The sequence below is a fragment of the Apodemus sylvaticus genome, chromosome 17 (assembly GCF_947179515.1).
Source record: "Apodemus sylvaticus chromosome 17, mApoSyl1.1, whole genome shotgun sequence".
NCBI classification, from domain to species: domain Eukaryota; kingdom Metazoa; phylum Chordata; class Mammalia; order Rodentia; family Muridae; genus Apodemus; species Apodemus sylvaticus.
Genome location: NC_067488.1, coordinates 68,727,814 through 68,753,873, shown reverse-complemented (window position 1 = coordinate 68,753,873; position 26,060 = coordinate 68,727,814). Strand labels below are relative to the sequence as shown.

The 26,060-nt window shown below is 53.3% G+C and overlaps 1 protein-coding gene across 1 annotated transcript; it reads right to left on the bottom strand.

Moving 5' to 3' along the window:
• Positions 1-1,429: 1,429 nt before the first annotated feature.
• Positions 1,430-24,440, bottom strand: Krt80 (keratin 80). Its single transcript, XM_052161463.1, has 9 exons — positions 23,642-24,440; positions 17,907-18,115; positions 12,771-12,831; positions 12,334-12,429; positions 5,552-5,716; positions 4,999-5,124; positions 4,414-4,634; positions 3,214-3,269; positions 1,430-3,084 (listed from the first exon to the last, which is right to left on the bottom strand). The coding sequence occupies exons 1-9, from the start codon at positions 23,939-23,941 to the stop codon at positions 2,960-2,962; spliced, it is 1,359 nt and encodes a 452-aa protein (XP_052017423.1). The 5' UTR covers positions 23,942-24,440; the 3' UTR covers positions 1,430-2,959.
• Positions 24,441-26,060: the final 1,620 nt, after the last annotated feature.

The following is a 26,060-nucleotide window of genomic DNA, read 5'->3' as shown; positions in this document are numbered from 1 at the left end:
TTATCTATCTATCTATCTATCTATCTATCTATCTATCAACTATCTATCTATCAACTATCATTTGTCTATCTATCTATCATCTATCTATTACCTGTCTATCTGTACTGGCTGGTTTTGTGTGTCAACTTGACACAGGCTGGAGTTATCACAGAGAAAGGAGCTTCCATTGGGGAAGTGCCTCCATGAGATCCAGCTGTGGGGCATTTTCTCAATTAGTGATCAAAGTGGGGAGGGCCCATTGTGGGTGGTGCCATCCCTGGGCTGGTAGTCCTGGGTTCTATAAGAGAGCAGGCTGAGCAAGCCAGGGGAAGCAAGCCAGTAAGAAACGTCCTTCCATGGCCTCTGCATCAGCTCCTGCTTCCTGACCTGCTTGAGTTCCAGTCCTGACTTCCTTTAGTGATGAACAGCAATGTGGAAGTGTAAGCTCAATAAACCCTTTCCTCCCCAACTTGCTTCTTGGTCATGATGCTTGTGTACGAATAGAAACCCTGACTAAGACACTATATCTATCTATCTATCTATCTATCTATCTATCTATCTATCTATCTATCTATCTACCTATCTATCTATCTATCATGTATCTATCATCTATTTATCTATCTATCATGTATCTATCTATCAATCATTTATCTATAAGTCTATCTATTTGGTATGTGCACTTGCTTATTTATTTATTTGGCATGTACATGTATTTCAGGAGTTAGCTCTCTCCTTCTACCATGTGGGTCCTGGAGGTTGAATTCAGACCAAGTCTTGGCCACGAGTCTGATTGCCCACTGAGCCACTCACTGGCTCTTGTGGTTGGTCATTGATCCTTATTTTTTCGATTTGAGATTCGACTTGGCAAGATTAGGCCTGCTTCATCCAAATGTACTGTGGATTGTGCCACCCTGTGGTTGGGCAGAAGTACAGGAGAAGGGACCCTACCACCAGCCAGGGACCCCCATTTGCGTCTGCTGAGGTGGCCCATATAGTCCCTGGACATGGCACTGTGAATACGGATCCTCATATGATAGTCTCCTGGTTGCAAGAAAGGGTTGGGGACGACCTCTTGCAGCTAAACGCTGTTGGTCTGAAGTTACAGCTTAGTCTTGGGATAGGACACTTCCCTATAACCAGAGAGTTCATAACTACCCGAGGTCAATCAACCTGGCATGTATGTGACCAGACCACCGCAAGGGGGAAGATGAGATTAGATACTCAAGCGAGACATGGTGGTGTATACCTGTAATTACAGCTCTTTGGGAGACCAAGGCACAAGAATCAAGGGTTCAAATCCTTGGCTATATGAGTTTGAGGCCAGCCTGGGTCACCTAAGATCCTGTCTCCAACACACACACACACACACACACACACACACACAAAACAAAGCAAGCTGGTAACAGACAAACACAAGTGAGTGTGCAGCCACATTATCCATGGATGAATCTCGGTACTTTATTCACCCCTCGCCCGAGTCAGCCAGTCAAGCCGGTGACTGGAATGAGTTCTCTAAAATCCTGACAGTATATTTAGCACGTATCATGCAGAAACAGGAAGGGAAGCAATAAGTTAAAAGCCACATAAGTTATGAAAAATAATATATATGTTCTATATTTCATGTGCCACTGAGGATTGCTCCCTTGGAAACGGATAAATAGCCCCGAGAGAAAGCAGCAGTGAGTACCCGCTTCGGGGACTCTAGGGTTAAGTATATTGCTGTGTTCCTTTGGCCTGGAGGAGTCAGCAGCCTCTCAACACTCCCTGCAGGCCTGGAGGGCCGGGGCCTTGAGAAAACCTGGTTTGGGAGAATGAGATGCAGGGATGGGAGATGGGAGGAAGTGAGGCAGGAGCCAGGACATGGGTCTCAGGAATAAAGGGAGACAGAAGGAGGCCGGTGGCACGGGGAGGCTGGCACTGCTGTGCGCCACAAACCCCAGAGGTGAGAGCCAGGGTTGGAACACACGGACACCCTTGGTGGACATAGAATGGCTCTCTTGGGTTGAGTCCTTGGAAGGCCCTTCCTGGGCCAAATTTATGTCTAAGAAACGTCCAGATCTTCCCAGGCGTAGCCTTCTTCATGGCCCTCCAGAGGCAGGGGGAGTAAATTTGGAGGAAGGGAGGGGCAGGGAGAGGGAAGAATTGGCCCACTGGTGGAATGTCTGAGGGGATAGAACAGGCCCTAGGAAGTGAGATTTGGAGGAAATGGGCATTGCTGGTGGGCGGGGCTCTGGGGCTCTAGTGTCTGCTGTGCCAAAGTGTTGAGGTTGGAGAGACCTGGGCTGGAGCCAGAGCCCAGATTTCAGGATGGTGGCACCACCCAGACTGGCAGGGAGGGGAAGGCAAGGCCTGATGACAGACCCTCATCTCTGGCGTCTGCTCCTAGGTGTTGGCCTTGGCCAGATGTCAGTTATGACATCTTAGTTCCTAGAAGCGGGAACACGCAGACATCTGGGCCACTCTGGAACGCAGGCTTTGTCTAACACATCAGGCCTTTCCTTCCTTCGTCCCCCAATACTGTCAGGTGTCTGGGAAGGCTAAAGGCAGAGAGTCTAGGGGTCTTCAGCCCACCGCCCCCAGACCCAGGAACACCATATACAGGACAAAATCCAGGTGTGCCCTTCAGCCCAGTCTGTGTCCTGGCTAGTGGGTGAGGTGCCAGCCTGGGTTTTGAGGCAGAGGCAAGGCAAGGCTGAGGCAGAAGTCAGGGCAAGCAGTGGGCAAAAGTCAAGCACCTTGTCAGAGCTACGTGGGAAGAGGAGCTTAAGAGGAGCAGAGGGTGGCAGACCCCAAGCTCCCCTTCACCCGCCAGGACAAACTGTGGCCGGGAGGCTGGAAGTGGCAGAGGGGACAGGATGAAGAGCGGAGCTCCGTTCAGCATCCAGAGGAACCGAGTCTCCCGTTCTCCACCAGGCTCCGTCCTTGAGTTTAGCTTAAGGCTGCTGCAGGGGAAGCGGCTGGAGGCTCTTCCCGGGTTGTCTTACTCAGAGGCCTCTGACTCCTGGGAGAGGTACTTCTCTGACATCTCAGTGATCTTGATCACTGGGCCTCTGCGGTTCTTCTTCTTCCGGGAGGGGGTCTTGGAGAGGCCTGACTTGGAGGCAGCTACAGGGGACATAAAGGGTGTGGAAGGAAGGGCTGAAGGATTTGAAGCAGCTTACATGATGCCTTTGAGGCCCCGGTCCCCCGCACCCTATGTATCCCTGTCTTGGGTCTCTGGGCAGGCAGACTTACTGGTTCTGCATCGGGATTGCACAGCACTGACCACAGTGGCAGAAGGCAGGTCCATCCTGTGGGAGGGAGATATGGTAGGGGGTGAAGGGAACCTAGGATTTTAACCCCATTAGGATTGGAGGCTGGAGTCGGCTAAGTGCACGGCAATTTTTGGCTCTTGCTCCCAGGCCTGTGGTTGTCCTGCCCTGTGACCCTGGGTAGCCAGTTTTCCTTGTCTCTGGAGTTCCTAGAAGTTAGGGAGCTGAGGAACCATGTTGTACTGGCTGATTTTGTGTGTCATCTTGACACAGGCTGGAGTTATTACAGAGAAAGGCGCTTCAGTTGGGGAAGTGCCTCTATGAGATCCAGCTGTGGGGCATTTTCTCAATTAGTGATCAAGGGCGGAGGGCCCCTTGTGGGTGCTGCCATCCCTGGGCTGATAGTCTTGGGTTCTATGAGAGAGCAGGATGAGCAAGCCAGGGGAAGCAAGCCAGTAGGTAACATCCCTCCATGGCCTCTGCATCAGCTCCTGCTTCCTGACCTGCTTGAGTTCCAGTCCTGACTTCCACAATAATGTGGAAGTATAAGCAGAATAAACCCTTTCCTCCCCAACTTGCTTCTTGGTCATGATGTTTGTGCAGGAATAGAAACCCTGACTAAGACGCAAGGCTATCCTGCTTTTGGCTCCTCAAACACCTGATGGTGTTAAGGGGAGAGGGGAGGAGAGTCTTGGTATTTGAGACCCAAACCTGGACTTCAGATAAACCAGGATACTGCCCTTCACCCAGGCTCAGCTCCAGGGGCCACAGTTCCTTCTTTACCAAGCATACACAGAACATGACTGAGTACTTTAAAAATAAGTATGTGTGTGTGTGTGTGTCTCACAGAGTGCATGTGAAGGTCAGATGGTGGGAATTAGTTCTCTCCTTCCACCACTTGAATTCCAGGGATAAAACTCTCTTTGGGAAGCTTAGCCCTGAGCCATCTCTCTGGTCAGATTCCTATGGCTCTCCCGTCACAGGTGAACCATGCTAATCATTAGCCCATTTTCCAGCCAGGCAAACGGGGCCGTACAGAACTAGGTCCCAGTTCCCATAAGTGTCTGAGTAAGGCAGAACCACAGGCTTGTAAGGCTTTCAGCCCCGCCCTCGCCCCGCCCACATCGCCCCGCCCTCGCCCCTTCACCCCGCCCCTTCACCCCGCCCCTCTCCCTTTCCTCACCGGCTTTCTTCTCCTTCCATCAACTTGTGGTAGGTGGCGATCTCTATGTCCAGAGCCAGCTTGGTGTTCATGAGATCCTGGTACTCACGCAGCTGCCGGGCCATGTCCTGCTTGGCTTTCTGCAGGGCAGCCTCCAGCTGGGCCATCTTGTCCTTGGCGTCCTGGAAGGCCAGCTCTCCTTGCTCCTCAGCCACCTTGATGTTCTCCTCCAGTTTCAGACACTGCAGCCAGGAGGCCAAGGAGAAGGAGCAGTGAGTGGGCCGGGCCCGAGGCTCCCTCTGCCCCAGTGTGTGTGTAGCTAAGCAACACCATTTCTAGGTGTGGTGAGCTTACAGGGAGCTTGCTTAGACCTGGGAAGTTTCACAAGCTACCACGAGGAGTCCAGACCAGAAGCTGAGACTTAGGCCTCATCCTTCTGTATGATTGACTGGGCTCGGCCAGGGATGAGGGCTCTGGTTGCACATGGGGGAGGGGGAGTGCTTTCTGATATCCTAGTAGCTCTGGGCAGGTCTTGTGTGTACCCAGCGTGACCGAACGTGTCTCCTGGCCCCGAAATCCCCACTGGTCCTTCGGAAGTTTTCTCACATGGCTCTTGACGGAGACGATCTGAGACCGAAGCTTCTGGATGCGCACGTTGAGGTCTGCAATCTCGCAGCGGCTGCTTTGGAGGCTGTTCCCGAACTCCGCCGAGCGGGCAGCTCGCTCCTCAAGCTGAAAGGGTGTAGAAGAGGGGTGGTAAGGGTGGCCTACTACAGCCCCCTCAGCATCCCTCGCCGCCTCATCTCTATAGTCTATCCCCCTCCCCCTCCAGTCCCCTGTTTTCCTGGTGTCGTTCTTCCGGCCACCCTGGTAAGCTACACCCACACCTGGCCACCCTGTGACTCCAGGAAGGTCCCATGCGGCTTCCCCGCCCCTGGAGCCCTGGAGCCCTGGAGCCCTGGAGCCCTGGAGCCCTGGAGCCCTGGAGCCCTGGAGCCCTGCAGGAGCTGCCTCTCACATTTTCCATGCTGCCTGTGGACTGGATGCTGCAACACTCCCTGCATGCTCCCGCTACTCCTCGGAGAATCCCAGGGCCCAGAGCCACAAGGCCTCAGCCGCCCACCATCCTTCTTGTCCCTCCCTGCGCTCCGTCCCTAACCTGGCTCCGTGAATACGCTTCAGCCTCCTCCAGGCTCCGAGCCGCGATGGCATCATACTGGGCCTTCACTTCCTCCACGATGCCGCTCAGGTCGATGTGGCAGCGGCTGTCCAGGCCCACGGTCACCGACACATCCTTCACTTGGGCTGTAAGGTCTTTCAGCTCCTGGGCAGCACAGAAGGGGGAGGCTCAGGGCTGCTGCCGAGGACTAGAGGACTCTCACACAGTCCCTTTGTCCCCTCAGGAGCTGGAGACATGCCACCTCCTGTGACTCCCCAGGGAGTCGGGTGGCTCTAACTGCCCTCTCTGCCTCCGGTGTTCTCCCTCTGAGTGAGGCCAAAGGACAAAGGATGGGGTGGCTCTGGCTTTCATACTCAGGCTGGGACTCCTCCTCCAGGCTGGCAGGCAGGGCCCTTGCTCCTGGCTGGTGTTGAGGTGGTGTGGGGGGGCAGGCTCCCCTGCTCTCTGTTGCCTTCTGCTTCCTCATTGGGTGGAGAGCCCCAAGGAGCCTGACAGGGTCATCTTCAGCTGTGGGCCCCAAGATTGTGGAGCATGGAAGGTTACTGGATACATGTTGGGCCGGAGAGGGTGGGGCTGGAGAGGCACCTCTGCTATGAGAATCTTTAGTCCCCAGAACCTGCTGGAAGCAGTAATGCCCCCCTCCCAACTCCAGGCCGCACTCTAGGGCCAACAATGTGCTCACCACAAATGCCCAGAGTTTGCCCTTCCTTGATATGTGGGGAGGTGGAGGCAACGGCAGGGGAGTGGCGTCCTCCCGCATCTCCCTCCGTGTTCTGTGTTAGCATAGCTTAGCACAGAGTAGTGCCAGGCCAGCTTTCTTCAGTCCCGGCTGGCTTTCCCACGGGAACCCTCAGGACTGAATAGTGAGGCATGTGGGAACAGGGGGCTCTCAGAGCCTGCAAAGCGTTGCCAAGCACCTGGGCTGCTTCCTCTGGAGGTGCTAAATAACTACCCAGGCCTTAGGGGGGCCTCAGGGTGGGGGAGGAGCAGACTGTGTGTCAGGGAGCATGGCTCCAGCTCTCTCCACAGACAGGTGAGTCCACTGGCCACAGGGGGCAGGCAGGGAGCCAGCAGAGGTGGCTGCCTGTGGCTGTGCTCACCCTCGTGCTGTGGGGTCTGGCCTGGCCTTGGCCTCTTCTGGCACTAACAGACCCCTGACTCTGTTTCAGTCCCGACTTTCCAGCCGGTGTTTCTAATTGCCGACAACCTCATTATTCCCTTTTAAACCTCGAGTCACTCTGGGATCCAAACAAGAAGGGTGAATGGAAGTTGGTGGGTATCACTAGAAGCCTTCAGTTGCCAATTTGGTTTCTTTTCCTTACAATTTTCTTATTGAAAATACATGGGCTGGAGAAATAGCTCAGTGGTTAAGGGCACTGACTATCCTTCTGGAGGTCCTGGGTTCAAATCCCAGCAATCCCATGGTGGCTCACGACCATCCATAATGAGATCTGATGCCCTCTTCTGGTGTGTCTGAAGACAGCTATAGTGTTCTTATATATAATAAATAAATCTTTTGAAAATGCAGAATCCCCCAGGGTCTGACTTTTCTCCTGTGCTGATGTGGTGCAGCACACCTGTCAGTTTCTCCCCGGCTTCCTAGGACAGCTGGCACGTGGATCCGGAGGCCTGCTGAGGTCCTGATTTAGCGGGTTCACTCACGGCTATATACCTTGACTTTCCTCACTTTCGAGGCCCCCTCCCCCTGCTCATCATTATGCCTAGAGAACTCTCGGTGGTGCCTCTAGTTTCTGCCCCTAGCAGGGCCTGGGACTTCCTACTGGTGACTTGTGTTCTAGAGTATAGATTCAGAGACGTGGTGGGGTCAGAGGAGCTCCCTGGACAGTAGATGGTGCCTTTCCCTCTTGCTTGTCTGCAGCCTTGACCATCAGCACCTCCTGGGAAGGATGCTCAGGGACTGCAAGAATTCTGGAGGCCGTTTCAGCTGGCAGGACCCCAGCCTAGGGGCTAGGAGCTGTGGGGATCTTTGATTGATCTTCGGATGAATGGAATATAAATCTCTGGGTAAAGGCAGGCTGATGGGAACTGACTGGAATCAGGCTGACAGTCACCACCAACATGGCTTACTGTGGATGGGCACCTGCTAGGACAGTTTTAGAGATGTGGTTCTGGGAACCCCCTGGTGCGTGTTCAGTGGAAACCAGTGAGTGAGGATCACGGATATATAGCCCCACACCCTTCATCTCAGGCCTGACTTGGCATCTGGGCGTCAGAAGTCCAGGGCCTGGCCAGGAGATGCTACAAAGGACTTCCCTGCTGAGGCCGGGGATGGGTGAGACTGATGGCACCACCTCAGACCTTTCTGGAAAGAAGCAGGCAAGGCAGAGTGAGATAAACAGAAGCAGGAAGCAGTGTTTGGAACAGCTGTGTGCCTGTCTAGGCACGCTGTCCCTCCGGGAAGGAGGGCATAACAATGCTTACTTGTGTGGTGAGGTGCCACCTTGGGGTGGGCCCCTGACACCCCAAGTTGGCAAGAATTGCGCCACAGTATAGTTTAGACTTTCCCTAGGGAGCTGGAGTTGGAGGAGGCTGCTGTGTCCATGTCTGTCTCAGTGTCACACCCCTGGGGGCACTGAGGAGACAGGGGCTCTCCCAGGGTAACACTCTCCCGGAGAGGTGTTGCTTGGTAAAACTGCTCTCAGAGGTGCTATATTCTAGATGCGACCACATTGGATTCATTAGGTGACTCTGGTCAAGTTTTTAAATGCCCTCAAGCCTCCATTTTCCATCTGTAAATTGGGTGCCAGACAGAACTAAAAACAGTTAATGCTTTTCAAGTATTGACTCCATGGAAGACATTATTCTAAGTGCTTTAGGATCTGTTAGGAAATAATGCCTGGGCTGGCAGGGGGCTAAGTGCTGGGCAAGGCCCGAGTCTGAGTCCCTAGGTAAAGCTGGGTACCTTAACATGTGTCTGCAATCCTCCTGCTCCTAGAACTTTCGAGATGGGAGGCAGAGACACGAGTGTCCCTGGAAGACTGAGGGCCACCTAGACCAGCACACTCCACTTTGAATAACGAAAATGCCGGTCTCAGTCAAGGTGAAGGGGGAGAACTGACACCAGAGGTTCTCATCTGACCACCGCAAGCACATACCTACAGACTCACACACGCATGCACATGCATGCACGCACTCACATCCACATGCACACAGGTACACATACATGCATGCATGTACGCACAGATTCACAGACTCGCATACACACTCACAGATGCATACATGCATGCACACATTCACATATGCACATATGTATGCATGAACACACATGAACACAGGCACACATACATACACACACAAGCATGTACTCATACATACACAAAAAGTGCGTGAGTGCTTGCACGCACACGCATATGCATATACATACACAAACACACTCCCAACAGCACAGTGCAGTAGTATTGTTCTTCCTATTTTATAGTTTGGGTAACTGAAGCATGGAGAGAGAGAGAGAGAGAGAGAGAGAGAGAGAGAGAGAGAGAGAGAGAGAGAGAGAGAGAGAGAGCAAAAGAGAGAGAGATTAAAGCAACTAAAGCAACCTGCTCCAGCCAGCTCCATAGTTACTGAGCCAGGTTTTAAATCTGGCTGCTCTAAAATCTATACTCATTTCATTGTTATCCAAGTTCACAGAGTTTTTGGGAGCATTAATTGAGAGTTAGTCTGGAGAGACCTGGGCACAGTACCCTAACGATACTAAGTGATCAATACACAGTAGCTAATGCCCCAGTTGCTGTGATTGACATGGGTAATAAGGCTGGGATATAGATTGCAGGGCAGAGCAGTCTGTCCTGAACCTGTCTCCTTGCCAAAGCCATTTAGACGGTGCTGGCACCTTTGCAGCCTCCCAGGAGACTGGCTGCCGATTCTGCCCAAATCTCCCAGGACCCAGGGCTGCTGGGTTTGGCAGGCAGTATTAAGACTAGATACATGCAGGTCCCATGCATACTGCGGAGCTGGCCAGTGGGTTCTACCCAGCTGTCTGCAAATGGCCTTGTAAGCACCCAGCTATGTGCTCCCTGGTGTTGGGGGGAGAGGAGGGCTCCCCCCTTTTTTGGAAATCAATAGGATATAGATCTATAACACAAGGCTTTTCTGATGGGACCCAAAGCTGAAACTCAAGCGTTCAAGCCTCCGAGAGCTACCCATAGTGCGCTGTGTTCCCCTGTCGTGAGAGGCGGCTGTGACCTCGGCCTTTCTTTGCTCAGGTCTGCTCTGCCAGGGAAGGGAGCAGGTCACTATCGCTGGCCGTGGGACACGAGGGCTGTGGCTCATCCGAATGAGCTGAGCTGCTGTGAGTGCAAAGTGCACTCCAGACTTTAAACTTTTTTGAGTGTGTGTCTTGTTTCTCTTCGTTTTTTAGTCGGGGCTCATGCAACCCTCTGGCCTGGAACTCACTGTGTAGAGGCTGCGGCCTTGAACCCTCAATTCTCCTGCTTCTCTCTCCTCAGTGTTCAGATTACGCTTGACTCTGAGCATTTAATAGGAGAAAGAAAAGTAAAATAGTCCACTAGTATTTATATTGATTATGAATTAAAATACTCATGTTTTGGATATATTGGGTTAAAGGAAATATGTTATTAAAATAATTCTGTCTCCCTTTTTGGGGAGGGCAGTACTAGAGGTTGTTGTGTCCTAGTGTCTCCTAGAGCTAGAAAAACATCCTACCAAAAAGTTATAGCCTAGCCCAGCTTCTTGTTTTAAAACATGGGTTCTAGAAAACACCTGCATGTCTTGGATTTTATTTCTGACAAGCAGCCCTGGCTTAGGGGCTCACTGGCATCTCTTTGGCAAAGGTCCATAGGCTTCTTTTCAACAGAGGCACACAGCGTAGATCATAAAGCCCACATCCCAGTGCCTGGCTCACTGGCCACCTTCGATGCTCACAAAAGTAGAAGCAACTGTGTAGAAAAAGGTAGAAGCAGCCTCCATGGTCACCTGCTTCTCAGTGGATTCAGCCAAACACAGATGGGGTAGAATTGCCCCTCTACTGACACATGCAGGCTGTTTCCCTGGCCATTGATTCCTCAAACCATATTGCATGAGAACTACTGTTTACATTGTCTTTGGTAGTGCAAGTATCTCTACAATACAGGAGAAAAGGTGCCCAAGTCACATGCAAACAATGTAACACTTTTTGTAAGAGACTTGAACATCTGGTGGTTTGGGTATAGGTAGGACTCTTGCAATTGATGGCCAAGGATGCTATGATGGTTTGAATAAGAATGGCCCCCATAGGCTCATATATTTGTTTAGTTGTCAGGGAGTGGCATTATTTGAGAAGGAGTAGGAGGTGTGGCCTAGTTGGAGCAGGTGTGGCCTTGATGGAAGCCATCATGATAATGCACTAACTTCTCAAACTGTACTCACAGCCCTAGTTAAACACTCTTTTCTATAAGTGTTTCCTTGGTCATGACATCTCTTCTGTTGTTCTCCTCAACTTACAAATGTGGAAACTGAGGCACAGAGAGGCGACACAGCTTGGCCAGAGTTACAGAAACTCTAAAAAAGAGGAGTCAAAACAGAGCCCAAGAGCCGTGACTCCATCCAAATGGAGTCCACAGGCCCAGCTATTATTGACAAGGGAGCCAAAAGTCTCTTAAGGCACAACTCTGGCAATGTTTGGTTATGGCCCGCCTCCTTCTGCCTGGGTCTCAGCTGCAGGCCCTCCGTTTTGCCTTAGAGCTCTGAGTTTGCCAGGCATCGACGAGTGTAGCAGAGGACAGAATCTGAAGCACTGGCCCCCAATGCCTGCCTGCCCCACACCAAGCCAAGGGCAGCTTGGGAGGAACAAACATCCCGTAAGGTTGTACTGGGGTGAGAGGACTGTGGTGGGCGGTATGCTTTCCAGAGCTAGTGGTGTGGTTGGTCAGCTGGGGGCTAGCTTCCTTCCTGCTCCTGAGGGTGGGGTTCTCTCTGTTATGCTGCATCCGGCAGCCACAGGTGACTGAGTTTCACAGGGGTCCTGGGATGCTGAGCCTGACGGAAGAAAGGCCCAGTCTCCCCTACCAGGCTGGGAAGCTGTGCTCAGAAGTTTGTGGGGCCAGTGGAAGAACTCTGCTTGTGCTGTGACTGTGACAGTGACCTCTGTTCCAACCTTGGCTTCTCCTCTATGGCTTGGTACCAGCTGCTGGCAGCATCTGGCTTTGGTGCCTGTCAACTCCAGCAATGACTCTCTACTTCTTATTATACTGTAGATATTTGTCAAAGATCATGCCTGTACCCCTTAGTTATGAAACAGGTGATATGGTGATATGGAGAGAAAGACAGAGAGAGAAAGAGAGAGAGAGAGAGAGAGAGAGAGAGAGAGAGAGAGAGAGAGAGAGAGAGAGAGAGAGAGAGAGAGAATGGTAGGACACCCTGGAAGGTACACTGTTCCTGAAGAGTCAAGCCCTTGAGTTCTCCAGGCCCAACTGAGGACCTGGGAGATAGAGGGGGCTATGTTCTAGAAGGTCCTCTGTCTGCATTTGCCATATCATTTTAAAAATTAAAAATTGTGCTGAATCCCACCACGAGTCTTCCCATCTCAGCCAAGAGTGGGAGAGGGCGAAGCTCTCTGTTCGTCAGAGCCAGAAGAGCTGTGGACGGGACTGCAGGGCCCGAAGGGAGCTCAGCCTAAGTAGGCTGTGTGGCAAAGGGAAATGTAAGGACCATTGATACCCAGAGGGCACTTGGGAAGCTGTGATGTCATTGGCTGGAAATAGTGACCGTTAAACATCTCACGGCTTCCCCTTGCGTTTTCTCACCTGCTCATAGACTGTTCTCATCAGCTCTACGAAGCCCTGCAGGCCCTTGAGTTTGGTTTCCAGTTCAGTTCTCCGGAGACACTCAGAATCCAGGTCCTGGAGTTGGGAGTGGAGGTGAGAGTGGAGACTAAGAAAGTCAGGGCTCAGGGTGGGAGGTTGGGGGGGGGGGTTGGGGGGGATGATACCCAGAGGAAGTCTGCCTCTGAGACTGGAGAAAGGGGCAGCCTGCTGCTGGGTCTTTCTGTCTCCTGGTCCCTCAGCCCATGTGCCTGAGGGCTTTGCAAGGTAAGCGGATGATGCTGGTGACAAGGGCAGGAGGTCATGAAGGGGGGTCATGATGGAGGGAGGGTTATGACAGAGGCTCATGATGGAGGGAGGATCATGTTGGAGAGTCATGATGGAGGTCATGACAGAGAACCCTGGGCACTGGGTGTTACCTTCTTCAGCTGGACAAAGGTAAACTCCAGGTCTGTGCGCTTGGAGATCTCGTCCTCATACCTGTGGGGAGAGATGTTCTTTAGCAATGTTGTAGAATTGGGGCTAATTTTCCTTGAGGGGTCCAGGTCTCTGTGAGACCTTCATGCTTTGTGACAATAAGAGAAAGGTGGCCATTCTGGTTGTGGGGGCACATGTTTATAATTCTAGTACAGGAGGGACAGAGACAGGATTATACAAGCTTGAGGCCAACCTGGACTGCAAGTTCTAGGCTATTCAGGGCCACATAGTGATGCCTTGTTAGACAACAAAACAAAACAAAATCAAACAAGAGAACTTGGGTCTTCCTTTGGCAGACACAGACTCTACTGCACAGTCCCCTGGGAAGCCTTCTTGACTGTGTGCCCCTTTCACGGTGGCCCCTTTCTCTACACCACCCCCCCTTAATCACAAGTGCAGGTGGGCTATGCCTGGGGCCAGTCCTCCTCCAGTGTCTAGCTCATTCCTCTTGTTGAGCCTGAGAATCTCGAGGGGAAAAGATCAGATCCATGATTTTCCACTTGAAGCAAGCTGCATTTTGGAGTACATCCAGGACTGGCCAGCTGTCCGTCTCACCCTAAGTCAGGATTTGAGAGCAGCCCCTGCTGGCATCTCGAAGTCCCTTTTGTACACGAGCTAAGATGTTCACAGGGGGGAGTCAGTTGTTATACATTGTTTGAAAGAGGCAATGAAAGGGAAGGAACAGGGGTAAGTACACACATCGTGTGAATGGAGTCCCAAGGAGTTTACACGCGATCTAAGAAACAGGAGCTTATTCTTAATTACAAATAGAAACCTTAACTTGCAAGAACTTAACGCAGGACAAACAGGAGCTTAGACTTAACTGTCTTAACTGCAAACAGAACCCTTAACCTGCAAGGTATATTGTTCCTGTTTTGGTCTCCCACTAACTTACAAGATATGTTGTTGCTTCTATTTGGTCTCCCACCCTCTTCCCCAGGGCCACCTCTTCCCTGTAGCTTATTTTTGTTCCTTGGCTTCACTAGAGAGTGGGACACCATCTTATTTTGTGACCTCCAAAGGAAAGCAGGGAGAGAGATCTCCAGTGTGCTTAGTGGCAGCTAATTCTCCCAGTCTTCCTTACTTCCTGTGTCTAAGGCTCTCCCTACTCTGTCTCCCCCCGCCCTCCCCCCCCCCCCCCCCCGTGTGTGTGTGTGTGTGTGTGTGTGTGTGTGTGTGTGTGTGTAGGTTGACAGAGCCTGCCTGCTGCAGTTATATTATCTGTGGCCTGTCCTTCCTGTCAACGGCACTCCACAAAGCTTAACTCTCTTCCATGTTGCTTCCCTACTGTGTCAGGCTCAGCCTGGGTTTGTAAAAAGGATACTGTTGGGTGGGGACAGGACCCTTTGGCCCCTCACTTTTCCCTCTTCTAGTTAAGACAGTAGTCTTGGCCCCATCTGGGGGATGGCATCTCTCCTGGCCCTCAGGGACAGCCCCAGTGGATATACATGGAAGTAGGTTAGTTTCTTCTCTCCTTTCCAGGAATGCCTGACTCAGAGCTCTAATTACAGGTGCCTTTTGCTCCAGTCTCTGACCTTCTGGTAGGTCAGTGTCACAGTGGCCCTGCCAGCTGACTAGACCCACATGTCTTCTGGACAGGAGTGGACCTTAGGATGTCAGTGTTCACAGGGCACTGAGGTCTCTAAATTGGGGAATGGGCTGCACTTGGCTTTATCTTGTCTTCCAGGAATCTGTGAGGGTCTCTGAGGGTCATGGGGGGGGGGCTGGACAGGGGTCATGCATCAGGGAGAACAAAATGCTCAGAAGTTCTGACTACAGCTGTGCTACTACAGGCATGTATTTGTGTGTAACAGGTACCACAGGCTCCTCCCCCTGGTGCTCCCTAACACCCTCTCCTGCGACTCTCAGAGCTTCCTGCTGGGGAGGACCTCAGGGTCCTGTGACAGGGACTTATGAGGAGTGCTGGCTAAGCAGAGGGCTCAAGTGCTAGCTCCCCTAGGGATAGCTGCACGGCTTAGTTTCATCAGCTACGTGTGTGACCACGACCATGTGAGGCCCCAGCAAATCTGTCACCTAGCACTGGCTGGACCCCTGGTGGCCCCAGGGAGAGTAGGACTGGCTCTATGATCATTGTTATCACCACTTAGGGTTGTCTGAGTGAGACATGTTCCAGGGGCCCTTGTAAAATTCCCCTATCTTGGGGTTGAAGCCAGCGGGCCCCTCATCCTGCTGCCCTCTAGACACAGGTAGCTGGGTAGTACCCACATCTCCTCCAGGTAACAGAATCCACCAACCCTGGGGAGGCATCTGGTGGGAGCCCTGGGTTCCAGGTCCCTGCTCAGCCCCTTCTTCCCTTCCCATTCCCTGGGCAGCCTCCCTGTCTGCTTCCCCTTTAGATAGCCATATCATCTTGTCTCTGTCACTGTCCTACTTGTTTTTAATGGCTTAGAGACACCTCCTTGGTGGCTGTGACCCCTGAGAAGGTTTAGGAGGTACCTGGTTCCCACTGAGCACTGTGGAGCTGCCTACCCTTTGAATGAGGTCTTAGCTGAGAATGAGGGACCTTAGCTTCTGGAATGTTTCAGACAGACCCAAGTAAAGAATCACTGGAGACCTGGTGAATACACACACACACACACACACACACACACACACACACACAGACAGACACACGCACACAGACAGACAGACAGACACATGCACACAGACAGACAGACAGACAGACAGACAGACAGACAGACACACACACACACACACACACACACACACACACACACACACTTTAAGGGCAGCCAAATGGCCTGTCTCCAGTAGGGAAAGATAGCAGGAGAGTTGGGGCTAGACGGAATCTGCCTAGGTGTCCTGCCTAGGACCTAGAGACAGCCTCCCAGGAGGGCCAATGCCTGAGCCTAGACTAATTAAAGGTCCACCAAGAGGTCTAAGGTTTAGCATGGGTTCCAGTCTGGGGCTGGTACCCAGTCTCCCTGAGTCTCTTGGTATTCATTCCCAGCTTTTGTGTGAGCTGGAAGAGCCCCTTCCTTAAAGGGTGTACGACCTGCCTGAGTCTGCCCTGGTCTGCCATCTGATGCTTAGCTAGCTAGATTCAGCCTCTAACTGTCCCTCAACTGCACACTTCTCATCAACCAATTTGTACAGCTCTGTGCTGTCCCTGAGGCTCCTGCTGTGTGAGCTTGGGCACCTTGCTTCCTCTTGCTGGGCCTCTACATTGTTACATTGTTACACTGTCACATTTTTACACTGTTACACAGTTACATTGTTGCACTGTTATGTTGTTACATTGTTCTTAGTAACTAGGAGTTAGACTAGCCAGACCTTGGGGACCTTTGCAAGTCTCCACCCACTGAGGCTCCGGTGATGCATTTCTTCTGTCCTACCTTCAATCCATCATCAGCTCCTGAACCTGTTCCCAGGCCCTTTTTAGCCTATCACATCCTACCCCCCTGCCTTTGTTTATTTCTGGAAGCAAGACTGAGCTCATCACCCTGCAGAGGCAAGGCACAGCTCCTCCCTGTCCGGGCTCCACCCCACACCAACAGCTTCGGCTCTAGACTGCAGACCCAAAACTGAAATCCCATTATAAGACTTATTATCTTTTCCCCTCCTTAGAGGAGATCAACCTTAGCCTAAACAGCAAGGCTGGAAGCAGGTCAACAGCTAGGTGACAGCAACCAGTGGTGCCTGAGAGGGACTCAGCTGCAGGTCCCCAGGGATGCCATGGTGCTTTGTCATGGTCACTGAGGTGGCAATTTTGTTTAGTAGTTCCTGCCTTGTGACTACTATGAGGTGCTCAGTCCTATTAGAGAGCAGCGAAATAAGCTGCCTTCCCTGGCGAACAAGTGTTGGGAAGTTCTGAGTGATCAGATGCCCATGTGGGTTTCCTGGGATTTGGGAGGGCAGGGCTCTCTGGGAGGGGTGGCTTATATGGAGCTTCAGTTCAGGAGCCTGGGTTCCTAGGCAAGCTGCTCTACCCTGTGCTCTGCCTGGCTGCCCGTAGAATGCTGGTCCTACCTCAGATGGGTGAGTGTGGACCACGCTGCAGGACAGGGATCAGCCATGCTTGGTTCCCATGCCTACCCGCACCCCATCCTGGGTGGAGGCCCCTCAGAAGGAGACCCAGACCTGAGGACGGACCCAGCGAATGCGATGTTTATCTGCTCAGCCTCAGCTGCCTTGTCCTGGAGGGCTTGCCCACTACTCCATCTTAAAGGGTCACCTGTCCTGAGCCTCCCAAGTGTTTACCCTGCCTTCCTGGGCTAGCCAGCTCAGTTCAGCCATTTTAGTCAACTTCAGCCTTCTGGGGGCAGGAAAGTCCCTGCCAGGCACCAACCTGAAGTCTCAATTTGTTGCTCATGGCATCTGAGGTCAGCGTCAGCCACCGTGTCCATTCACTCGGAGGACAGTTTATAGGCTATGCTCGCCTGAAGCCACAAAGCTAGGGGCCTGGGACAAAGACAAATACTTCCTACTTCACAGGCTGGGCCTGTGACTGCTGGGTGTGCTTGCCCACCATCTGTCTGTCTGTCCCTCTGCCCCAGTAGCTGTAAGAGGGCAGGGGCTATATTTTCATCATCTTTCTGACTCGCCAGTTACCTTGATGCGGAGCAATATTTCCTACAGGGGTTTGCTGCTTTATGAAGGAAGGTAAGCCCTGTCCTGTCTGTCCCCTACCTGCACGTCAGTGTTCCTTCTTTCCCGATTCTAAGATCACATGCTAAGATCGTGTGCCACAGAGCACAGCCTTACTTCATGCTTATTTGTTAGAGGCAAGATGTCTCTGGTAGTACACAGGGGTTGGCATGCATGCGGGCTCTGGAGAGGCTGCTGGAGCCAGGCCTGTGTTGTGCCAGTACCCAAGGGCTTTGCCACAAGCCAGCACGGCTGAAGCTTGGTGGATCGATGATCGTAAGGGTCAGTGCTATAGGTTTGCCCCACACCTGCCCTATTTACACATATGATGTTCTCAAGAATTCTATCCAGAGAAGATCTGTGTTCTACCCCACACTTCTTCCTCTTTCTCTACCTTGCGTGCACCCCACCAGAGTCCTGACAGGTCCCCACTCTCAGCCTCCACCCCTGGTTCCCCGTGGGAGACCTACCTGATGCGAAACTCCTCCACCTTCTCTAACACCTGCAGCAGGTTGGCCTCCAGCTGTCCGCGCTCCTGGCTCACTTTGCGCAGCTCCTCCTGCAGTTGGCCCTGGAATGTCTCGTAGTGATGGCTGAGGTCGAAGGTGGTCGATCCCTGGCCCTGCAGGAAGCTCCATCGGGTCTCCAGCAGCTGGTTGCGTTGCTCCAATGCCTGGACCTGCAAGAGCAGGAGGGTACTGAGTAGGTTGTCGGGTGGCGCACCTGGTTCCCTGGACAGGCTGGGGGACCCCGAGGTGGGGCTCCCTGTCACAGGGCAGTTCATCTGCACACGTTCAGACGCTGGCTCTACTCAGCATGCAAAGCCACCTCCAGTTCTTGGCTGTTGAGTTGAAGATGCGGAGATAAGGAGAGGATGAAGGTGGAGACACAAGACTGAAGGCTTCCTAACCTGGGCAGGGCTTCCATCCAATGAGGGAGGGGAGCAGGGGTGTGGAGCGCCTGCCCGTCACAGGCTACTGCAGGACTGGGACAGCCCAAAAGTAGAGGCATGGGAGCCATCAGGGTCCTACCTGCCTCTCCTGCACGGCAAGCCTGATCTCATCTGGCCTCGACCCAGCAAGGTGGGCTTGCTTTCTAGTTTAGTATTACTTCTCCTGACCCAGACTTGCAGATTCTTTGAACCTCAGTTTCCCCAGGTAGAAGTTGAGGCTGATGATACTGCCTGTCTGAAAAAGTTGTCGGGGGCAGAAGGTGGGAATGAGCTCGGGAGAGAGGTTGCTGCTGCTGCGTATGAGCTGCCAACGACTGTACACCAGATTGGTTCCAAGTGCTTCGTGTTCCAACTTCTTTGAGGCAACACCCTGTGGAGTGGGTATTGCTATCAGCACAGTTTCCAGAGGGGGGCATCCAGCCCAGGGAGCTGTTAGAATTGCCCGAGGTCACCGAATTAGCAGGCAGCAGAGCCAGGCCTGGCACCTGGAGTTTTGTTTGTTTGTTTTGGGACAGGGAGGTCTCACATGTACCAGCCTCATTATACAGGTTGGGTGACCTACCCCTGCCTCTCAAGTGCAGAGACCACAGCTCCTGGTTTGTGCAGTGCTGAGGATCTGATCTGTAGCAAGCCCTCTGTCACTGAGCTGTGACCCCAGCCCTGAACTGAGATCTTTAACCACTGTGTTATGTCTCCTGTGGGTTGGACATTGCTGCCCTGGGGCCCAGGGCCCTTCTGAAGTGGGATTTTTCTCCAGGCAGAGTCAGGGTGGCCTTGAGCATGGGGACCTGAAGGGCTCTGAGGCCTGTGGTTTTCCCCAAGCTTTGGCTGCCCCTTCACCTCCTCTCTCTCCCACTAGCCTTGGAGAGTCTCTTGTTTCAGTGGGTGGAGTTAAAGTCATCTTTAACCACGGCCTGCTAAGGCAGAAAGGCTCCACCCTGTGATTTCTACAGGCACCCACAACCTCTGGATCACGCTAGGCCCTCAGAAGGCTGCGTGCCTACGTCTGTTGTAGCTTCAGTTCCCACAGGAGTGTACCCCAGCATGATACAGACTTCCTGGCTTTGCCCTCACCCTGCCTGTCCTTTTGGGGGTCCCTGCCTTCCTTCATTGTACTTATTCTCTCTGTTCCCCCTGAAGGATGCCTCCAAACCTCAGCCTGGAAGCCTCCCACTCCCACCCCAGCTTCTCACGTACCCTCCCCTTAAGCCTGGGAGCCCCAGGTGGCCACAGAGGTGAGGGCTGACTAGCCATTATCATAGATGTCAGGGGCTGTTCTGACCATGAGGATTCCGTGCTAACCGGATGGTGGCATGCTGATGGTGCTGGCCTGGCCCCCAGGACCACAGCAAGACTGAGCTGCAGCAAGCATTTGGCATTTTTGTTTCTGGAAGGGAGGAGAACAGGAGCATTGGATAGAGGCATGGACTGTGACTCCAGTGAGCAGTCATTCCCCTGCCTCACACCCATCTTGCTGGGAAGTTTCTTAAACCTGTGCCACAAGCAAACTGGTTCAGTCAGGCTGGAGGTCAAGAAGGTTCTGCCTTGCTGTGTGTGTGTGTGTGTGTCTCTCTTTCTCTCTCTCTCTCTGTGTATGTGTGTGTGTAGTATCAGCTCACCCCACCTTCCCTCCGTTTTGACAAGCAGGAGTCTGTGTTTACACTGAGGGTGCGGTGAGAGGAGAGATGTGAGGCTCTTACCTCCACCCATAAGCAACAGAAAAACCTTTATACCAGGAAGTTCTTCCCTTAGTCTAACCTGTGGGGGAAGATGCTATGAATTGGGCTAGCCAGTATGTGTAGAGAGCATGTGTTCTTAGGGGACCAAGGGTATAGCCTCTGACTTCCATTAGTTTTGGGGAGTCTCTTGTCTCAGTGGGTAGGGATGAAAAGTCACCTTTAACCATGTCCTGGGAAAGGCAGAAAGGCTCCTCCCTGTGGGAACAAAGACCTAAGGAAAGCCAGTAATCCCCGGTCCCAGAGGAGCCACTGCATTCTCCTCTAGCTGGGCACAGTGACAGCTCTGGGGGTCCTGCCCTATTAGGCAGTTTTGGGGGTGGCTTCCAGAGCAAATTCCTGGTTTGTTAACTCCTCAATCTGCAGTTAAGGAAACTGAGACTGGGAGCTGCAGAGAGCCAGGTCAGGCTGGACAGGACTTACGGTGTGAGACTCAGGCTGGACAGGACTTACGGTGTGAGACTCAGGCTGGACAAGACTTACGGTGTGAGACTCAGGCTGGACAGGACTTACTGTGTGAGATTTTTTTCTTTTCTTTTATAGGGGACTCCAAGTCACCTTTGGAGCTCTTGACTGAATTTAGTATCTACCTTGTGGAGGGTCCAGCCACTGAGTCAGCAGGGAGACATTGACAGGAATCCCTATCATGCTGGGAAGATGTCAAATCCCAGCTTCAGCCAAGGAGCACAGAGACCTGCCGGAAAACTGGCCAGTGTCTGATGCCAGCAGGGCTGACAACAGGGACATCTGAGACCTTTAAAGCTGGCATGACCCACCCTTGTCTCCAGCTGTTCACCTCTGCTCCTGGACTGTCCTCTGGGCTCCGACAGCCCTTCCCCAGTGCCCTAGTGCCCAGGCTGTCTGCGTGCCGGAGATTCCTGCAGCAGCCCTGGTAGAGAGGACGCTGCCCTCCAAGGGCTTTCCCTGTGACTGTGGCCGTGTTAGTCCCCTACTGGCAGGAACACAAGCTGATGAGCCTCAGAATCTGAGGCACAGAGAGGGTAAGAAACTTACTTAAGGAAACACAGACTGTAAGGGAAGCAAACCCCCCAGCAGTAGGCCTTTCTGCTGGGCTCTAGAGGAACCTCTCCCTTCCCTTCGGTGAGCACTGGTTTCTCAGGGTGGCAGAAGGCTTTGAAGAGCAAGAGAGTGGAGTCCTCCTTCCTTGTCTCTGCTCTGGGCTTGGAATCCATCTTCTGTGCTTCTCCGCCTCTCTCTGTAGCCTGGGCTGTGCCCTACCCCGTAGGCCCCTCCCCACAGCTCCCCTGACTCTTTGGGCCTGGGGTGTGTGTGCTTGGAAGAGGATAGCTAGGACTGGGAGCTCCCTGAACCAGGCTTGATCAGAAAGCTTGTATTATCTGCTAGATGTGTTCTACTTATCCAAAGTTGTCCCATTTGATTGACAAGCCCATTACACAGATGTGCACTGAGGCCCAGAGAGGTTCAGCAGTTCGTCCGAGGTTACACAGCAGGCTGGTGGTGGGTCCAGGACTCTAATGCCTTTGTTAGTTCTCTCAGGGTCTCTCTCTCCCAGCCTCTGCTCAGTTAGCACAGGGCTCCAGTAAACAGGGCTGGGACCCATAGCTCCCTGTACCCTACAGGGAAGGGCACCCCCACCTCAAGGCCAAATTTGAGAGCTAGGAGGCTTGAGTTCTGCTAAGGACCTTCAAGGGTCTGAGTCCAGGACCCCAACTGTGAGGACTCCTTCCCTGAGTCCACACCCATGGTTCCCACCCGGTGCCCACGGCACTGGCACAGAGTGACATCAGCATTGGCAATTGTTCGAAGGACAGAAAAGCCACCCATGGGAGCCAAATTACATAGTTCAGCGAAGCACTCCTTTTAAGGGATTAGCCAGGCATGTCAAGGAGGCACCTCTGCAGGGCCTGTCTCCTGCGCTGTGGGTTCCACCGATGCAGCTGTGGGAAGGGCTGCTTGCTCCTCCCCCAATCTGGGCATCTCGGGTGCAAATGGGGAGACTCTGAACTCGTCAGAGGAGGCAGGGGAGACCCCATTTCTGCCTCAGGTCTCTCTCTGTCTCTTTCTCTGACTCTCTGACTCTCTGTCTCTCTGTCTCTGTCTTTCTCTCTGTCTATCTCTGTCTCTCTGTGTCTGTCTCTCTTTCTATGTCTCTCACTGTCTCTCTGTCTCTCTATGTCTCTTACTGTCTCTCTGTCTCTGTCTCTCTCCCAGTCTGTCTATGTCTCTCACTGTCTCTCTGTCTCTCTGTCTGTCTGTCTGTCTGTCTCTCTCTCTCACACACACAGACACACATACACATGCGCAAACACATACATCATACACACACAGACCTGATTTCAAATCTAAACCATATCAGTTGTTGGCTCTGTGACTGTGGACAATGCAATGAGTCTCTCTGGTCCTATTGCTTCATCTGCACAGCTGGGCAAACAACGTCTGTAGTGATGTTAGTTAGCACTGGCCCATAGCCGCCTTGCCAAGTTCCCGTGGCGTTCAGGCATCCTGGCCACAGGTGACACTCTCTCCTCGCTGTCTGTCTGTATACTGCCACAACTCAGAACCCCAGAAATGTGCAAGGGTTTGCAGAGTCAGAAGCTAAGAGGCAGATAAGGGCTGGCCAGGGTCGGAGCCTGGGCCTCTCCTTCCTTGGAGGTGAGGAAGCCAGTTTCCCTGTTCTGCGCAATGTCACGAAATATCTTTACAGTGAAGGGGATTTGAGACGAACCTGTGAGGTGCCCTGTGGTGCCTAGCACACCCGCGTGCAGTTAAGTCAGTGTGACTCTGACACAGGAGGAAGCAGGGCTAGGAGGATTGTTCACAGAGGCTTCTTGAAGTGGTTGAGTGGGCACAGGCTTGGGAGGTAGCTGGGACTTCCTGGAGCCCTAGGCTAGCTGCAGGCAGCGAGTGTAGCAAGTGCGGGGCCATGTTGTTAGGGGCCTGCTCCTTCCACCTAGGTGAGTGCAAACCAGACCAGCTGTTGGCTGCTGGCTGCAGTCTGACACAGTCCTCTACATTCCTTTCTCCTGACGAGCCAACGTCACATCTTTACTCATACAAGCTCTGTGGCAGCCTCCTTCTCCCTCCTTCCTCCACTTTGGATCTGCCAGCAACAGTAACTCTATGGATGAATGGGGAAAGCCAGCAGGGTGCGAGGGAGATGCTTCTGGAACAGAGGCTTGGGGTCAGGAGGGCATCTTAGCAGTCTCTCCCAACCACTCACCTGGGCAGAGGTCAGCAGGCCACACCTCCACAGGCCTTCCTGAGAAGCACCCCTTGACTGCTACAGGGGTACACTCATGCTGACCCCGTCCCACTCCAAGCAGGTGGGGTGCCCTTATCCAATACCCCTCAGAGTCATTGTGACGTTCCTTTCACACCAGACACACCAGGATGTATCAGGATTTCCTAGCCCATCTCTCAGTTTAACCACACTGCATCACCATTGGCTGGGACCAGGTGGGTGGGGCCTGAACGATGCTTGGACCAGGAAAGCCTGGGGCCTTTCTGTTTGGGTGCCCTCTCCCACTCAGCTCACCTTGCCAATCAGGGAGGCAAATTTATCATTGAGGACCTTCATCTCCTCCTTCTCTTGGTTCTTCTGCTGTTGAACAGCTGGATCCACCTTGAGGTCGAGAGGCACCAGCAGGCTGGGGTTCACAGTCACCTTGGGGATGATGCCAGCTGGCCTACAGCTCGTGAGGCTTCGAGAGCTGAAGCCAGGCCCAGGGAGCCCACAACGGCCCCATCCTGAGGTCCCAGGCTGGGGACTGCCCGCAGGGGTCATCTCACAGCCACTGAGGCTGCTGAAGCCAACGACGCAGGAGCGGTAGGCCATGGCGGCCCCCCTGGGCCTGGGAGCCAGAGGGCTCACCAGTGAGCTAGGGAGCTTTGGAGTTGGTGGCCGGCAGCTGCCTCCTGTCACATCCAGGGCCGGCTGGGGACTGAGGCGAAAACACCTGTTGCATAGTGTTCATTAGCTACAGGAGGGCGGGACTCTTCCAAGCCAGACCAACCTGTTAGATGATGTGTATCCCGCCCCTCCCCCGTACCACAGCTCTCTGTCTGCCCTACAGGGGCTCTGCCTTGTTGAAGGGGCTTGTCACAGTTCCCTGCAAGAGGGACCTGACTGAGGAGGGGGCCTGAGGTTGGGCTGGCTGGGTGGCGCAGGGTGGGGCAGGGTGGTCAGTGCCAAGAAGGCAAAGTTCCGAAGGAAGAAGCAGGGAGAAAGGCGGGCAGCCTGCCACAGATCACTGCATACCGGAAGGCTGACGTATCTGGGCTCACATACTTCTGGAAAAGATGAGGCAAGTGTAGCCCTGAGCTCTGAGGGTAAGGCGACTGACTGCCCTGGGCGCCGTGCCAGGGTGGCGCTGGAAAACAGCCCTTTATTATTTATCTTCTATCTGTCAGTGTCCCCTGCTGATTTCCCCTTCCCTCTTGCCTTCTCTCCCTTGCTGAGGGCCAGCAGAATGCACCCTACTGACTCAAGCTCCGCAGAAGGCACGTGACCAAGGCCAAGAGCTCTTGGCTTAGGAAACAAGACATTGGGTTGTGTGCAGTCAGCTTGGTTGTTCCCACTGGTAGAAAACTTCAGCTATGAGGCTGGATTTTACCCTCATCTGAAAAACGGGCTGAAGGTTTTAGTCATAAGCAGAGTGGAGGGCCCACTCCAAAACGCTGGCCTGGGTTCGGAGTCCCCTTCACCCCCCACCCCCAGGGGCCGAGATCCCCTTCACCCCCTTGGGGCCAAGATGGGTCTCTGACTGGCTGCGGTTCTGCTTCCAGGTATCTAGGTCCTTGCCCTGCCTGCTCCCTCACTCTGCGTCCCACTCCTCCTCCTCCTCCTCCTCCTCCTCCTCCTCCTCCTCCTCCTCCTCGCTGGCTACCTTACAGCTTCCACCTCCTTCGTGGGGAGTCTGGTGTGGAAACAGGCATCAAGGTGCCCAAGGGACTTCCAGAAGCTCCAGAGGGGCTGAGCCCAGGGCTCGGCCAGGCCTGCTCGTCCTTGTCCAGGGATGGCCTCCTCTCACCCTCCCTGCTAGGTCCAGCACAACCTCCCTGAGCACAGAGAAAAGTGTGTCTGTAAAGCCAAGGTGACTCGGCCCCTGAGGAGACTGAGGCAGTCACAAATTTTAACCAGGCATGATGGCTGAGCCGCATGACCTACACCTGCCTGGAGTCCAGGCCTGGTTCCCACTCGTAGGCACTTCTGGTTCACTTGGGCACGGAAATCTGCATCAGGAGTCCATCCCCAACCTGGATTCCAGGATCTGCCGTGGGTGACTGGGTCCCCAGGACAGCGTATGCCCTACTTCTGTGGCATGCTGTGTACCCCCTCAGCAGCCCGGTGTGTCTGGTATGGCTGCCCCAGCCTCCCACCGACTTCTGGCCTGGTATCTGAATGGCATGTGGTCAGATCTAGTGGCATGCCCTTCCTGGTCAGCTTGGGGTTCTCTGAGGGGCAGTGGGTGGCATCTGCACTCAGTATGGCCTGAGTGCTCTCTGTCCTCACTGAGGCCTCCATTTAAGGTACAAGCCAATGAGTTCACCATCCTCGGTACAGAGGGTTGGTGATGTGCCTGATCTCAGAGCACCGGTTGTCCATGGTGACTCTGAAAGCCATGGGAAGGGCGGACGGGTGGGGGGGGGCAAGATCGAAGCTGGGTTTGTCTCCTTACTGTTGGCTTCGGTCGGATCAGTTCCACTTAAAGCTCAGTTCAGCCTGTCACGTCCTTCTGATTCTGACAGGTTCTCGGTAAGCCAGAGTCAGTTGTCCGTCCCAGCTGGCATTGAGGCGTTTGTCTCTGGGGGTTTCCCTTGGGGTGTTCTTGCCTGGCTGGAAGAATGGTGGCTATGCCGGCTATGGGGTGGGACATGGCGGCTATCTGGTACCTCCTCTCAGCTCACGCTTTCTTTGGGTGCTATCTGTAGAGGTGTCTTTGACTGCCACAGCT